This window comes from Canis lupus, chromosome 34, assembly GCF_048164855.1.
Source record: "Canis lupus baileyi chromosome 34, mCanLup2.hap1, whole genome shotgun sequence".
NCBI lineage: Eukaryota > Metazoa > Chordata > Mammalia > Carnivora > Canidae > Canis > Canis lupus.
Genome location: NC_132871.1, coordinates 17,210,780 through 17,225,582, shown reverse-complemented (window position 1 = coordinate 17,225,582; position 14,803 = coordinate 17,210,780). Strand labels below are relative to the sequence as shown.

The 14,803-nt window shown below is 44.9% G+C and overlaps 1 protein-coding gene and 1 pseudogene across 10 annotated transcripts in view; both read left to right on the top strand.

The window, feature by feature from the left end:
• NOSTRIN (nitric oxide synthase trafficking) overlaps nt 1-14,803 on the top strand; it is a 55,997-nt gene that overhangs the window by 10,796 nt on the left and 30,398 nt on the right. For 3 of the 10 annotated variants that reach the window (XM_072811454.1, XM_072811451.1, XM_072811455.1), the window contains exons 3-6: nt 267-405; nt 9,612-9,695; nt 12,594-12,656; nt 12,854-12,935. In XM_072811454.1, coding sequence (XP_072667555.1) covers nt 267-405; nt 9,612-9,695; nt 12,594-12,656; nt 12,854-12,935 — 368 coding nt within the window. Of the gene's footprint in view, nt 1-266; nt 406-9,611; nt 9,696-10,638; nt 10,805-10,831; nt 10,901-11,244; nt 11,427-12,593; nt 12,657-12,853; nt 12,936-14,803 lie in introns of those variants that run through there. The other 7 variants (XM_072811456.1, XM_072811458.1, XM_072811453.1 and 4 more) reach the window with 5 other exon arrangements.
• Nucleotides 7,319-8,852, top strand: LOC140624542 (large ribosomal subunit protein uL4 pseudogene; annotated as a pseudogene).

The window sequence follows — 14,803 nt, the reverse complement described above, 5'->3', positions numbered from 1 at the left end:
TAAAATCTTGCCATCAGGCAAGTAAAGGGTGTTCTTGGAATACGCGGAGTAGGGCATTTCCATCGAAGGTTATGACATAGAAAATTGTGAGGACAAATCCAGTGGCCAGCGTAATAAAAGATATAGTGAGGGAGCATATGGGGCTTCTTTGAATTAAGGGTATCGGTCTCATAAAATACATTCAGTGAGTACTTGTAGATTAAATGAATAAATAAATGAAAGATAGTTAAGGGTTTATTTTCTTATTATCACCCCTACATTACTAGAGCAAGGTCTTTCCTGTCCTTGGATAGCAACAGCTCCAGACATGGTGCTTACGAATCCGCTGGAATGTGGCTCTGCATGGCAGGTCCGCATTAGCACTTGGCTACGAGAGACAGCCTCACAATCAAGCTTTAAGTCCAGGTAATGCTGCACCTCCGAGCTCAGCTGCTCTAATTGGTGGCCACGGAAAAGCGCAGTTGTTACCGAAACATCATTTTGCCTGGTAATTCTGCAATTCGTGGTCATGCTTAGCTTCTTTTATCCGTTTAGGGGCTTCAGTTTCCCTTTGTTTGTAGTAGCCAGAAACACACAGCAGCTCCTAGGATGCCTGATGTCAGTCATCGGGTTCACTTTAACACAATCACAGATTGGATTTAAGGGACAAAGTCACATGCCCAGAAACTGTTTATGAAGGTTTGGTCCCCTGCACCCTCACCGCTAGGCTTTAAAGAGGCTTTCATGGGAAAATCAATTGTTCCTCTGTAAAGAAGCTTAAGATCGGTTTTTCAAATGGCAAATACCACTGCTCTGGACATTAAAAAGTAAATAAATAAAAAGAAAAGAGTAAAACAAGGAAGGAAGTGTAGTTGGTTGTTGTTCCCTCCAGGGTTCATTGCGGATGCTGTCAGCAAAGGAAGAAATGATTGAAATGAAACCTTGATAAATCCTAACCCACCACTGGCCTGGGTGATCTTAACTTCCGCAGCAGCTTCAGCTCTTTTTTCCCTATTGAAGACCTGCACATGCGTATTATTAGGCAAAATGTCTTATCTGTACTCCAAGCCGTATATCCAACACTCTGTTGGATATTTCCATCTGGGTGTCCCATGGAATGGCAAAGTCAACTAACCAAAACAGAGCTTAGCAACTTTTCTCCAAAGCTTTTCACCATGGTGTCTGGTGGGACCTCTGCCCACCCAATCAGCCCAATACCTGGGAGCCACCCATGACTCCTTTTTCTATCACACCTCAAGATCAAGCTTCTCTCTTTTAAACACCTTTTATATCTATAGCTTTCTTCTCATTTCATGACCTCTGTCATTGTTTTGGAAAAAAAAAAATCTCTTAACCTGTTCTTCTGTCTAGGAGTACCGTCTTGAAGTTGCATAGGTTGTATACTGCACAAAGGCACCTGGTTGAGGGGCTGCGTGAAGGCAGAAATCTAACCCACTCTGCATCCTGGAGCCTTGCACCCTGGCTCCGAGCTGTGTCTTTTCAGGGGATCTCCTTTTTCTAATCCAAACAAAGTTATTTGGATGAGGGAGCTGGCAAGGGCCCTGTCCCTGTGTCTCTAATGCATCTTCCACTCTGTGGCCATGACCCTCTTTCAGACTCTTCAATGACTTCCAGACCTTCAGTATAAAATTCAGCCCTCATGATATTTTATAAAAGGACCTTTGAGATCCAGGCCCTGGCTTCTTATCCAGCTTGTCTCTCTCCATCTATCCATGAGCCCCTGCATCTATTCAACCACTGGCAGTCACTGCCCCCCCCTGCCCCCCACCATGGGTCCTTTCCACTCCTCCCATCAACTCCCACCCACCATCATGGGTCCCTGAATTTGTGCATGCTGTATCCTCTGTCTGGTAGACACTTCTTCACCTTGGTTACCAGTCCCCATTCAATGCATCTTCAAGATTTGGTTATCCCACTCATGTGAGCCTCCCATCTCAAAATGGCACCCGTCAGAGATGCATAGAACTAGTGCTCATCTCTGCTCTAGATCCTACCTCCCTATACTGTTATAATCTGTTCACTTGCCTGTCTCCTCCACTGGAGGCTGAACTCCTTGAGAGTCTCTGTATCCCACGTGACCAGCACAGAGCCTGGCACAGAGCAGACATTCCATGGATGTTCACTGAGTGAATGAGTGTGTTAATGTAGGAATGACTTCAGGTGCTCATCACTTTTAAGAAGTTCAAGTTAGGCTATCTCTGAGGAGGGATAAGTGCCAAAGAAATTTACTTCCATGGTAAATAGAATATTACTTTGAACAAAAGCTAGAAAAGAAGGACAAAAACACTGCAGACACCATTTCTCCAGCACAATCTTCAGATTAGGCACTGTGTTACATGTGCCTTATACTTGGTTTCTTTTATTTTTTTAATTCTCACAACCCAGTGCAGTGTGAACGTGCTGTCATCCACTCATAATATACAAATGAGGATGTGGGAAAGAAGATCCATTTTGATTTCTGCCCAGGCTTGGTGGAGGGCATCTGCCAAGTGGGCAGGCAGTGTGGGGCACACCACTGCGGGTGTTCCAACGTGTGCAAGGGTCCTGGTCCAGCTCCCTTCAGAGTCTTAAGGTCCTCCATGGGAAGGGACAGCAGTGGCCGCTAAGCCCAGTAGCATCTAAACCTAGTAACACAGGATTCAGTGGGAGCCCTCAGGGGCCACTTCAGGGAGTGAGGAGAAGTTAGATGGGCAGGGCTCAGCTCCCTTGTCCTGCTACTGCCATGATATCAGAAGAGCATTTCTATGATGTGGAAGATTCTGTATAAAATTTTGTTTTCGGGCTCAAAAGTTTGGAATAAGGCCCTTCTTGTCCATTTTTCCTGCCTTCTCCCAAGATAGCACTTGCACCTGGCTCCACTGACCTCACTTGGTTCAGGAATTACCAGGCATGGAGAATCTGAAGTTCCAGGGAGAGCTGTGCACTCCCTGGGCGGGAAATGGGCGGCAACTGAGCGGCACTTTCACCCTGGACACCCAAGGAGGGGTCGTCCAGGTCTGCTTCTCCCATTTCAACTTCTCGGAACGTTCTTAGCAGCCAGAATTAAGGCAGTCTGAGGAAGTGGGCAAGGCAGGCTAGCCTGAGCTTGAATAACAGGGCCTCCGTATAGTAGTGTCCTTTAAGTGGCTAATAACTTTTAAATATAGCCTATTTGTATGATGGGCTTGGGCCTGTCTTTCAAAAGGCCGACAGCTAAGCCTGGGGTGGAAAATCTCAGCATACCAGCCCCCCACGCTGGAAGGTGCTGCTGGTGGAAAGTAGGCAACCAGAAATGGGGATGATTCGCGAACAAAGATTGCAGATTACTAAAATTCCTTCTTAATTCCTAATGAAGGGATGGCTCTGTCACCTGCTGCTTCCAAGCTCAAGAAAGCTTTCGTTCAATTTTAATTAGTTCCTCATAGACACAGGGGCCAGCCACAGCCTTTCTTTCTTCCTTTCTTTTTGTATCACTTCTTATCATCTTAATTGTACTAGAGCAGGATCTGCTAAAATTGGTGACAGGGTCACTTATATTCTCACAGTTTAATTTGTGCTCTATCTAAAATATTGAATCTGGTGCCACCTATTTTTCCCCCTCTCCTTTCTTTCAAACGTGTAATCTATTTTAAAATCTAAGACAAATGTTGGTCTTTGACTTATTGGTTGGTCCTCATTATCACTAATGAAAATTTATTGACCTGGCTCCACATGCTGAGAGGGAATCAGAATATAAATGGATTAAAAATCAGTGCATGCCATTTCCCTGGTTCGGGATCTTTAGGGCTCCCTGGACTATTCTGAGCCTGAGTTACCCATTGAAATGCGTATATACACACATCATCAATTTTACATGTGCCAAGACAATTGCTTGGAGAAGAAATCTCAACTCCTGTCCTCTCTGATAGCCAAAGGGCTAGAACATCAAGCACGGCGGCGTTCTTACAAGCCTGTTTCTGATGATCTTAATGAGAGAATGAGATTCTCTGTCTCAGTCCCGAGGCTCACCCAGCCTCTCTCAGCTCCCCTTGCACGCGGGCGTCATGATACAGCAGCTCCCTTCACAGGACCCAGAAGACACCAACGTAGGTAGGGGGGCACCTTGCCACCTTGGCCTTGGGGAAACCTCGGGGTCAGTTCCTTTCTGTCTAGCAGGCATTCTGGAAGGAGACACACACACACACAATTAGACATAAGCTCAGAGGAGCCACATGCCAGTGTTTGTTTCGATTTACAAATGTTCCCACTGGTAAAAGCAAAAGCTCTCTGTGCTGGCCAGTTGGATCACGGCTTCCTGGAGCAGGTGTCTCTGGGGAGGGATTTCGCCTTAACCTCTGCTAAGATGCAGGCCTTTCCCGCAGGCCGCAGGCACCCTCCCCGTACCCACACCCATCCTCCTGACACCCCCACGCCCATCCTCCTGACCCGTTGCCTTTCACTTCCTTCCCCCTGGCAGGGGCCTCCGCTCAGGATTCTGACCGGGTCATTAGGGTGGAAAATGCAAGAGCAGGTGCTGGCAGCCTTGCTAGGTCGGTTCGGAAGCTCGGTCTACACAACCCGCCGGGGATGGTCATGGTCACGGTCACGGTCACGCTGCAGGTGGAGAGGCGGGGACGGTGTGGTGCCCCGTCCCTCTGGGCCTGGCCTCGGGGAGCTGCAGGGGTGACAGCTGATAGCTCGGCTCCCCGCTTCCCGCCGCCTCCAGGCCTGGAAACAGGCTCAGCTGGGCTCGGGGTGCAGGGAGGTCCCCCGCGGTGACCCCGGCACCGCCGCCGGGGTCTCGGCCTCCGTCTGCATCTGCAGCCCCCCCCACCTGCAGAGGCAGGGACCCAGAGCCCCCACACCGTCCGCTGGGCAGCCCCAGGCAGGTGCACGGGCTGAGCTCGTGTGTCGCGCAACGGGTCGGGGACAGGGGCCAGCCCGGTGGGGGTTGTCACGGCCTAAGGAGGACGGGACCTGAAGCCCTTGGGTCGGTGCCTGGCGCGCTGCAGTGCCCGGGGAAACCTTGGCTGTCGCTTCGGCGCAGACGGAATGCAGGCCAAGTGTCAGCCACGCATCACAAAGGATGGCAACACATTCGTCCAGAGACAAAAAAAAAAAAAAAAAAAAAACCTGAAATTTTTAAGCACCGCCCCACACTGAAAAACTACAAACCCTGCCCGGTGCTGTGCGTGGCAGTCGCATCTCTAGCTGCGGTGCCCCGAGCTCCCGCCAAGCCCCGGGGGGCCTGGGGCCTGGAGCAGAGGCGGGGGCTCAACGCGCAGGGCCGCGGCTGCAAAGCCAGCAGGACCCTCTTCCTTTCTTGACACCGAAGCCCAGCTTCCCCCCCACCCCCCAGGTGACTCTGATTAAGTTAACAATTTTAAGGAAAGCAACACTTCCTTCTGGCAATTGTCCTCTTTTTGTCTGCTTGGCCCCTGGGACTCCTTGGACAGCCTGCAAGAACATTCTGAGAGTGAAACCGAATTCCGAGGAAAAGGCTGTGCCCCACGGCGTTACCTATCCTGTTAGAAGCCATGCTGAATTGTCCTGGAGCTGGTGGATGAGCAAACTGTGGATTCTTTCCCCCATACCTCCCATCTCTGTATATTTGGGGTGTTCAGAGTGTTTAGAGATACTTTGGGTATGTGATAATCAGAAAAATTACTATTTATTAGGAACTTGTGCCTTGCACGGAGCTGAGCAGTAGGAATGCGTCATCATATTGATGCTTTCTGTGCTGCTTCCAAGTAAGAATGGAAAGCTGGAAAAGAAAGTCCTGGAAAGCCCTCTGGTTAGCGATGGACTAGGACAGGGTTTGTGTCTAGCTACTGTAAAGGCTAGAAAGCCCTGAGCGATGCATCAGGGCAGGAATATATCTAAATGGTTTAAAGTTTTCAAAGGTGGGAAAAACAAATATAGCAGAGACCAGGTAAGAATTCTAGCCAAGATGTGATGGGAAGTCCGTTCATTGATTTATTCATTCAAGACATACACACCGAGTGCCTGTTATATGCCGGCACTGTTCTAGGTCTAGAGATATAGCAGTGAGCATAACAAATCCTAGCCCTCATGGAGCTTACATTTCAGAGGTGTTCATGGAATTGTTCATAGAAATACACTGAAACCATGTGATGTAAGAGAGCGGTAAATTCTAGGAGTTAAATAAAGCCATAGGGGAGAGTGACAGCGTAGCCTCTGAGCTAGTGCTGTTTGCACAAGACCTGTTAGGGTTTATATGAAGATGCCATGTGGTTATGTAGCAGAAAAACTACCCAGCCACAGCAAGTGCAAAGGCCCTGAGGCAGGATGGCCTTAGGCCACTAAGGAGGAGCAAGGGGATGAGGGGAAATCAGAGAGGGAGCCAGGAGTCAGGTTATACAGGTCAGTCCAGCAATTGATCTAGTCGTTCAGCCCCTCCTAGGCTTCGATCACACATTTTAATCATCATAAAACCTCTTGAGGTAGGTGTGATTACTCCCTTTTAGCAGTGCCTAACGCCACTCCAGAAGTGGAGGTCTGGGCTTCTAGAGCATCTAGGTTCCATCAAGGTGATGGTCTTTCCCAGCTTGCTGCTGACCAGCATTCTCTCTCTCCATCAACTGGAACATACTCCTAGAGCACAGAAAAAAATATTTTTAAATGGAATGAGATATTTATTGGCTTCATTATTTTAAAGTATTTGCCATACCCACTCCATTCTTGGGCAAGTTCTGATTCCAAATGTCATTTTCTGCACCTAGGCCTTAACATGCACTCTACAGTGGCCTTCTTTCTTTCAAAAAGTGGTAAAAATTTTTAAAAAAAGGAGAACACAGCTTTACTAACAGGGACAGCTGAATAGAAGTTTAGCAATAGATCAATAGCTCATGTTCTCTGGATTCCATTTTATGAAACAGAGCTATCTTTCTCTGTTCAATCCATAACACTGAATCTAATTTCACTGCACTAAAAAAAATGCAGGTATTAAGTTAGTTACTAGGGAGCTCTGGGATTGTTTTTCAAATGAAATGAAGTCATAAATAATTCTAAAGATATGTTATAATAAAAAAAGAATTCAAAGACTAAAATCTATGCAACAAAAACAACAACAACAAAAAACCTGCTCTGGTCCCAATTCAGAAGGAAAACAATACAAATTGAACTTAATTTCCTACATTTGTGTTATCTTTAGTGAAAGTGAGAAGATGAATAAGAGTATGTCTTTATGTTATCTATAGATGGGCCTATAAGTAGGACACGGTAAAATCGGCTTAAGATAACAGTGATTCAATCTATTCAAAAGAACCAAGGAGTTTGCTTTTGGAGGCATGCCCAGATTCCCTACTGGGTCTTGTCCTGCATACAAAGTAACAGAAATTCATTTTCTAAATCTGGTTTTGTCCACTTCTGCACTTCTCCATTAAAAAGCTACTTCTTGCTTTTCAAAGAGCCGCCGGGTTGAGAGGAGCTCGGCCCTCTCCTCTCCCTGCCACGATGTGTGCTCGTCCTTTGGCATCGGTGCATTCTGCAAAGGGGGAGTCATCTGGCAAAAATGCCACATTGCCTACTGTGTTCAAGGCTCCCATTCCGCCAGAGACTGTGAACTTTGTTCACACCAACTTGTGCCAAAACAACAGACAGCCTCCCAACTGTTCGTGAATTAGCAGGGCTTCAAACAAGTGTTGAGTGTCCGCGTACTGGCAGAGCTATGGCTTGAATCCCCACATCCTGAGGCACTGGGATTCACTATTGCAGCCAGGGTACTTTTGGAAATATGTGTCATGGGGTCCTTATGTTTGCACCATCCAAAATCTGGCACCATTGGCACCACTGAGTGAACAAATCCAGAAGCGATATGTCATCTGCTGTGCCCTGGGTGCCTCAGCCTTACCAGAGCTGCTCCTGTCTAAAGGAGGATGTACTGAGGAAGTTCCTAAACTCCCTTTGGTGGCTAAAAATTAAGTTGAAGGCTACAATGAGACCAAGGAGGCTATTTTGCTTCTTCAGAAACTTAAGGTCTGGAATGATATCAAAAAAGTATGTGTGTCAACACATGAGACCTGGAAATGGCAAAATGGGAAACCATCATCATATCCAATGTGGGCGACCCTGCATTATCTATAATGAGGACAATGGTGTCACCAAGGCCTTCAGAAACATCCCTGGAATTACTCTACTTAATGTCAGCAAACTAAACCTTCTGAAACTTCCTCATGGTGGGTATATGGGATGTTTCCAGACTTGGACTGAAAGTACTTTCTGCAAGTTAGATGATCTGTATGGCACTTGGTGTAAGGCTTCCTGTCTCAAGAGTGACTACCCTTCCCATGCACAAGATGCTTGATACACACCTTAGCCAAATCTTGAAAAGCCCAGAGATCCACAGAGCCCTCCGAGCACCACGCAAGAAGATTCATCTTGGAGTCCTGAAAAACAATCCACTGAAGAACCTGAGAATCCTGTTGATGGGAAACCCATATGCCAGGACCACGTGCCTGAACACTGTTCTCCGCCAGGTCAGGCGGCACACACTCTGGGTGCATATGGCAGCAACATCACTAGAAGCCAGATCAGATGAGAAGGGGCTTCCCAGCAAGCAGCCTGTGGTAGGAAAGAAAGGAAAGGAAAGACGCCTGTTGGTGTTAAGGAGCAGAAGTCTTCGGTGGGGAAAAGGCTGCCACGACCCAGAAACCAGCAGCTGAGAGGCCTGCAGAAAAGAAACCCACCCCGAAGACAAGAAGCCCGCTGCATAAATGTACATTTGTTTCTTCTGTAAATGTGGAGTCTTTTCAGACAGCTAATTTTGAATAAAGACTTGATCAAGGGCAGTGAGAAACAAAAGAAAGAAAAAAAACCCTACTCCTTCATCATAATTTATCACTTTATTGCCAGCTATTATCATCCAAAACTAACCCGATGGTGCTGATGTCCCAGAGTAAGTAGGAAAGCCTTCCATTGCTTACTCCGGGAATTAGTTAGCTAGGGCTGCCATCACAGGGTACCATGGCAGACTGGCCATCTTAGATAACAGCAATGTATTGTTTCATGGTTCTGGAGACTGGACCATGTCTGAGATCGGGCGTTGGCCAGGTTGGTTGCTTCTGAGGGCTGTGAGGAGGAATCTGGTCCCTGCCGCTCTCTCGCCTCTGGTGGTTTGCCGCCAATCTTTGGGACGTCCTGGCTTGTAGATGCATCACTCCAATCTCTTGTCCTAATCTCTTACATGGCATTCTCCCCACATGTTGGTCTCTATGTCCAACTTTCCTCTCTTTTCAAGGCCATCTTGGATCGGGGCTCATCCTGAGGACCTCATCTTAGTTTGATCATCTGTAAAGTCCCTATTTCCAAATAAGGCCACATTCACTGGCTCTCGGGGTAAAGCCTTTAACATCTTTGTGGGAGTGGGAAGGGCATTCGATTCAACCCATAACACAAGTGTACAAGGAGGTTAAATTAAAAACTTTCCCTTTGTAGCGTCCTTTTGGCGATCCTTAAGGATTTCACAAAAGGATCCTTAGAGTAAAGAAATTACCTCTTTTCTTTGTGTAGACACTGCATCGTCAGCCTGAACCCTCACTCATTTGTGTGTGTGTGTGTGTGTGTGTGTGTGTGTGTGTGTGTTTGACATCTGGCCACAGCATCCTATCCATCAATTATCCCTTTGCTAATAGGGCAAACTTGGAGATTAGCTATGCCAAAGGACTTCAGAAACTGGCAGTCAAGTTCAGCAAAGTATTACAGAGCACACAAAAAAAGTAAGTATATGAAACAGGTAAGGCAAAAATGATGACTAAAAGTTATAAAAAGTGGGACGCCTGGGTGGCTCAGTGGTTGAGTGTCTGACTTTGGCTCCAGGTGTGATCCTGGGGTCCTGGGATCGAGTCCTGCATCTGACTTCCCATGGGGAGCCTGTTCTCCTTCTGCCTATGTCTCTGCCTACATCTCTGCCTCTCATGAATAAATAAATAAAATCTTAAAAAAAAAGTTATAAAAAGTGACATATGTACGATTCCAGCTTCCTCTTACAAAATGTGGTGCGTAATGTGAAGCCTGGTTTACAGTTCTTGGGCACTCACTGTGTGCCAGGCCCTGCGTTAAGTGCTTTTACAGATACTCTCCTTTAATCCTCTCAGCAACTCTTAGCAAGTCTTATTATTGTTCCCATTACAGACCAGGTCTTGAGGATTGGAGAGTTTAAGAAGATGGCCCCAATTACACAGATAATAAGCGGTAGAACTGGACTAATCTGGTGCCCTTATGACTCCTGAGCCTGTATCCATAATAAGCCTCGGTGATGATATGTTACTTTGGAAGCAGTGCCATTTCGTTGGAAGGTCTTGGAGTCAAGAAGTCTGAATCCTGCTTTATCTCAACTCCATGACCTCTGACAAGTATCCGGGCCGCCCTGCGCCTTGATTTCCTTCATACATTAGATGGAGTAGTGCCATGCGTTTCATTGTGCATATGTGCGCAAGTCTGTGTGTGGGGGTGTATATTATATGAGATCATATATGTAGAGATTAGCACATCAGGTCCTGAAAAACTGGTGCTTCACATTTTCCTTATTATATTTCAGAATGAAGTTGATTTTTTTCTTTTTGAGGGAGAGAAGAAAGATACTGGATATTTAAAAGATATTCTAAAAATGGTCCATTAACGATAATTTGTTACAAAGCTTCTTGACCGATGCTCGCAGATGTCACCGCAAACTGGCAGTGCCATTGCAAAGACCTCTTTTGATGGTGAAAGAGAGAGGGAAAGAAAGAAGAAGCCTTCTGGATCTCACATTCTTACTCCTCCTTAGGCATCGTCTGTAACAGCAAATAATGGCTTTGAAATTGTTTGACTTTGAGCTTGATTTTTAGTAAGTAGACTGCAAAGCAGCCAGTATAGCAGAATGGTTGAGTATAGACTTTATTGACACTGCCCTAATTTAAATTCTACCTCTACCCCTTATCAGGTGGGTGAATTAGGGCAATTTATTTTATCTCTTGGCGTGTATTTAAAATGGAAATAGAACCTATCTCATGTAATTGCCACGAGGATTAAATGAGATAATACAACAAATGTGTTTAACACCTGGCATGGGGTTCATTATGACTTTGATTCTAATTACTTGCTAAAGAATGAGAGGTGTAGGGATGCAGGGACGTGTGTCTAATTGTGCTGCAATCCTAGCATCTGGCATGGATGCTCCCAAAGACTTGACATATCCAGAAAGTTTGGTTAACCAGGATTACTACAATAATATTTAATAATAAACAGTAAGTTGGGCTTTTATCCATACCCAAATCTGTGTTGTATACATAACCCGATTTATTCCTATTTTAAAAGATCAGTTGAGCGAGAGTCAGAGAAATCAAGTGATCTTTCCAAGGTCACACAGGAAACAAAGACGCAGACACCTCTGAGGCCGAAGCTCTAGACTTTCTGCTCTGCTGCTCAGCTCCTCTGAGGACCAAATGCCAGATTCTCTTCTCCAAAGGGTGCCTGGGTTCCTTTTCTAAAAATCAACTCTATTAAAGTTTAATTTACATGCAGTAACCAGCAGCCTTCTTAAGTGTATGGTTTGATTGATTTTGATAGATGTATACGCTATGTAGCACCACCCAAATCAAAACGTAGACATTTTCATCACATCAAAAGATTCTTCGTGCCTATTTGCAATCTTTTCCCCACCTAGGCAACCACTGATCTACTTCCTATCGAGACAGATTTGTTTTGTGCTTTTTTCAATTTCCTATAACAGGAAGTCTATACTAAGTAGTCTATCGTCTCTGGTCTTGTGTCTGGCTTTGGATGCGCAGAGAATCTGGCACCCTCTGGTCTAGCTCTCCGATTCTCTGACGGCAGGGTGCAGGCTAAGCCACTTGGAGGCAAAACCTCTGCACCCTCCTGATTTCAGCAGTGGCACGGATCTGTCCCCTCCCCTCCATCCACGTCTACACAGGCCTCTGTTCCTGAGGTTTATTGATGCAATTGAACTGATCCTTCTGGCTTCTGAAGGCCAGTGATGTGGGCTGCTGCGAGCTATGCCCCTTCTCTGGGAGACTAGAGCATCAGTCTTCCTCATCCCCACCCTGGGCCCCTAGGAGAGGGCAGTGTTCTCCTTTGGCTAAATGGAGACCCTGCTTATGAGATGACAAAATATATGAGCTGTTGTCCTAAGAGCCAGCAGGGAATGGTAGCTGGGCCCCAGCCCCAAGAGCAGCACATGGGACATCCCAGGGCCCTTGGGTCCTCTACCAAGTCCTCTACTCTTCTGAGCCCAGCTCGGCTTGTTCGCTGGTGAAATGAGCCTGCTAAGGGTGTCTTTAGGCCTCCCTACCCCTACCTCGCACACCAGCTTCCACCCAGGCCACATGTTTGATCACCTTTGGCTACTTTATTTCCCTGGTTTCCTACAGGCATGAAATGGAAAATGAAAATCGAAATGAAAAACGACAGAAAAAAAGCCGTATATGTAACGACTATAGTGCAGTCAATAAGTTGGCAGGATTTAGTCCTGTGGACAAATTGAAATAAGATTAGGGAAACGAGTGCAATTTCTGTATGTAGTGAATCAGAGGTGATGCTGTATTTCTCAGACTTTACTGGAAAAATGACCCCCACTCTTGTCTCCCCCCCCCCCCCCCGCCCCTTTTTGCTTCCAGCTGTCTCGTCAGTGCCTGGGCCTGGGTCTCAGAGGGCATGAAGTCAGCGGCGGACCTACATCAGTGAGTGCTCCACCCGGGCTCGCTGCAACCCTAAGGGGAGGCACGCACATTTACAGTGGGCGCTACAAATATTCCTCTCCAAACTTGTCCTGAATAGATAGGCTAGAACACGCAGTTTTATTTCCCCAGAAAATAATTTGGAAAGTAGATATAAATCCTAATACTATGCTTGTGTGTCTTTTATGTTCTATTTCCAGAAAACTTGGCAAAGCAATTGAGTTGGAAGCAATAAAACCAACTCATCAAGTCCTGAGTGTACATGAAAAGAAGAGAAAATCAGTGAGTTAAATCTATCTTAAAGCAAGTTTCTGTCTTTAACCCAAGGAATAAACCGTGATCGAGTGTGATGCTAGCTTTCAGGAATTGGTCATAAAAAGAAACAAAAATTCAGGATGCCTGGGTGGCTCAGTGGTTGAGCATCTGCCTTTGGCTCAAGTTGTGATCCCGGGGTCCTGGGATCGAGTCGCGCATGGGGCTCCCTGCATGGAGCCTGCTTCTCCCTCTGCCGTGTCTCTGCTTCTCTCTCTCTGTGTCTCTCATAAAACACAAATGGATAAAATCTTAAAAAAAAAAAAAAAAAAACAAAACTCAAGATTTATGTATAAAGATGTTTGTTAAAGCATTGTTTATAATACTGAAAAACCAGAAACCTCTTCATCATCCGAAAATAAATTATGATAAATTCAAGCAATGGAATATTAGGCAACCAGTAAAAATCTTGTGACAGAAAAATTTAATGACATGGAAATTTTTTCACTATATAGTGTTAAATAAAAACGATCTCCATTTTGTAAAGTAAATATATGGAATCTCCCCAGAATGTTAATAAGAATTATTTCTAGATAGTGGAATTCAAGCTTATTTTCATCTTATTTTTAGGGCACTTTTTATATTTCCATTGTTTTTCAATGAATTCTATTCATCATTCTATTCTTTTTGTAAACAGAAGAATTATAAATGCAATATTTAAAAAGACATGTTTTTCTGTGCTTAACAGTTTAAGATCAGGTAAAGGCAATAATAGATATAGTCCTCAAATTGTCTTAAAATTGGAAAAAAGGGAAAAAACAAAATTAAGCAATTCTTTTGGGAGCACCTGGTCTTCTAGTCTAGCATATTGTCTAGTCTTCCTGTGTCTCTTTCCTTCCAGGACAATTTCATCTTTTTATTATTTTTTAACATAGATTTTTAAAATTAAAATTCAGTTAATTAACATATAACTTATTATTGGTTTCAGAGGTAGAGGTCAGTGACTCATGGTCCTCTGTAATACCCAGTGCTCATCACATCACTTTCCCTCCTTAATGTCCATCACCCAGTTACTCCATCCCCCCACCCCCCTCCCTTCCAGTGACCCTCTGTTTGTTCCTTGTAGTTAAAAGTCTCTTCTGGTTTGTCACCTTCCCTGAGTTCATCTTATTATTTTTCCCTCCCTTCCCCCATGTTGCTCTGTTTTCTTTATTAAATTCCACATATGAGTGAGATTATATGATAATTGTCTTTCTCTGATAGACTTATTTTTCTTTTTATTTGAGTGTTATACTGTCGTTAAGCACTTTAAAATATATTTTTAGTTGACATAAAGGGATGTTTAATAAACACAACTCAATTCCGATAGGGTGAGGTCATGGTCCCAGTTGTGTCAAGGCCAGGTCCAGGTAAGAAGTTCAGAAGCAGTCACCCCTTGGTGGCCCTTTGTGAAGGGGTAGTGGCTAGGGGCGGTTTCAAGTGACCACAGCCAGATAGAGGAGCTCCTTAAGGTAATAAATTAGTAAGATGAGGGAATCTGTAAAAGCCCTGATGGAAGAGAAATGATATAAAAACATTTTTATTCAAATTCATTAAAGTGAGTCAGGAAATGGAATTGATGTTTGTGTGGACATATGTGTGTTTGTACCAGAATGGATGTTCTACTGAGGGCTGGGGTGATGAGGGAAATTTATAGTAATTATTACTAAGTAATATAATCTTCCACCTTTGCAAACCAACTTAATAAAAACCAAACACCAGTCATGTATTTCATTAATTACAAAGTGTTTTTCATATCCCATAATAATATGATTATCACTAGCATTTCCTTAGTACTTACCATAAATTAGGCACAGTGACACGATCATTATCATAGTGCTTTGAATAATTAATGTCGT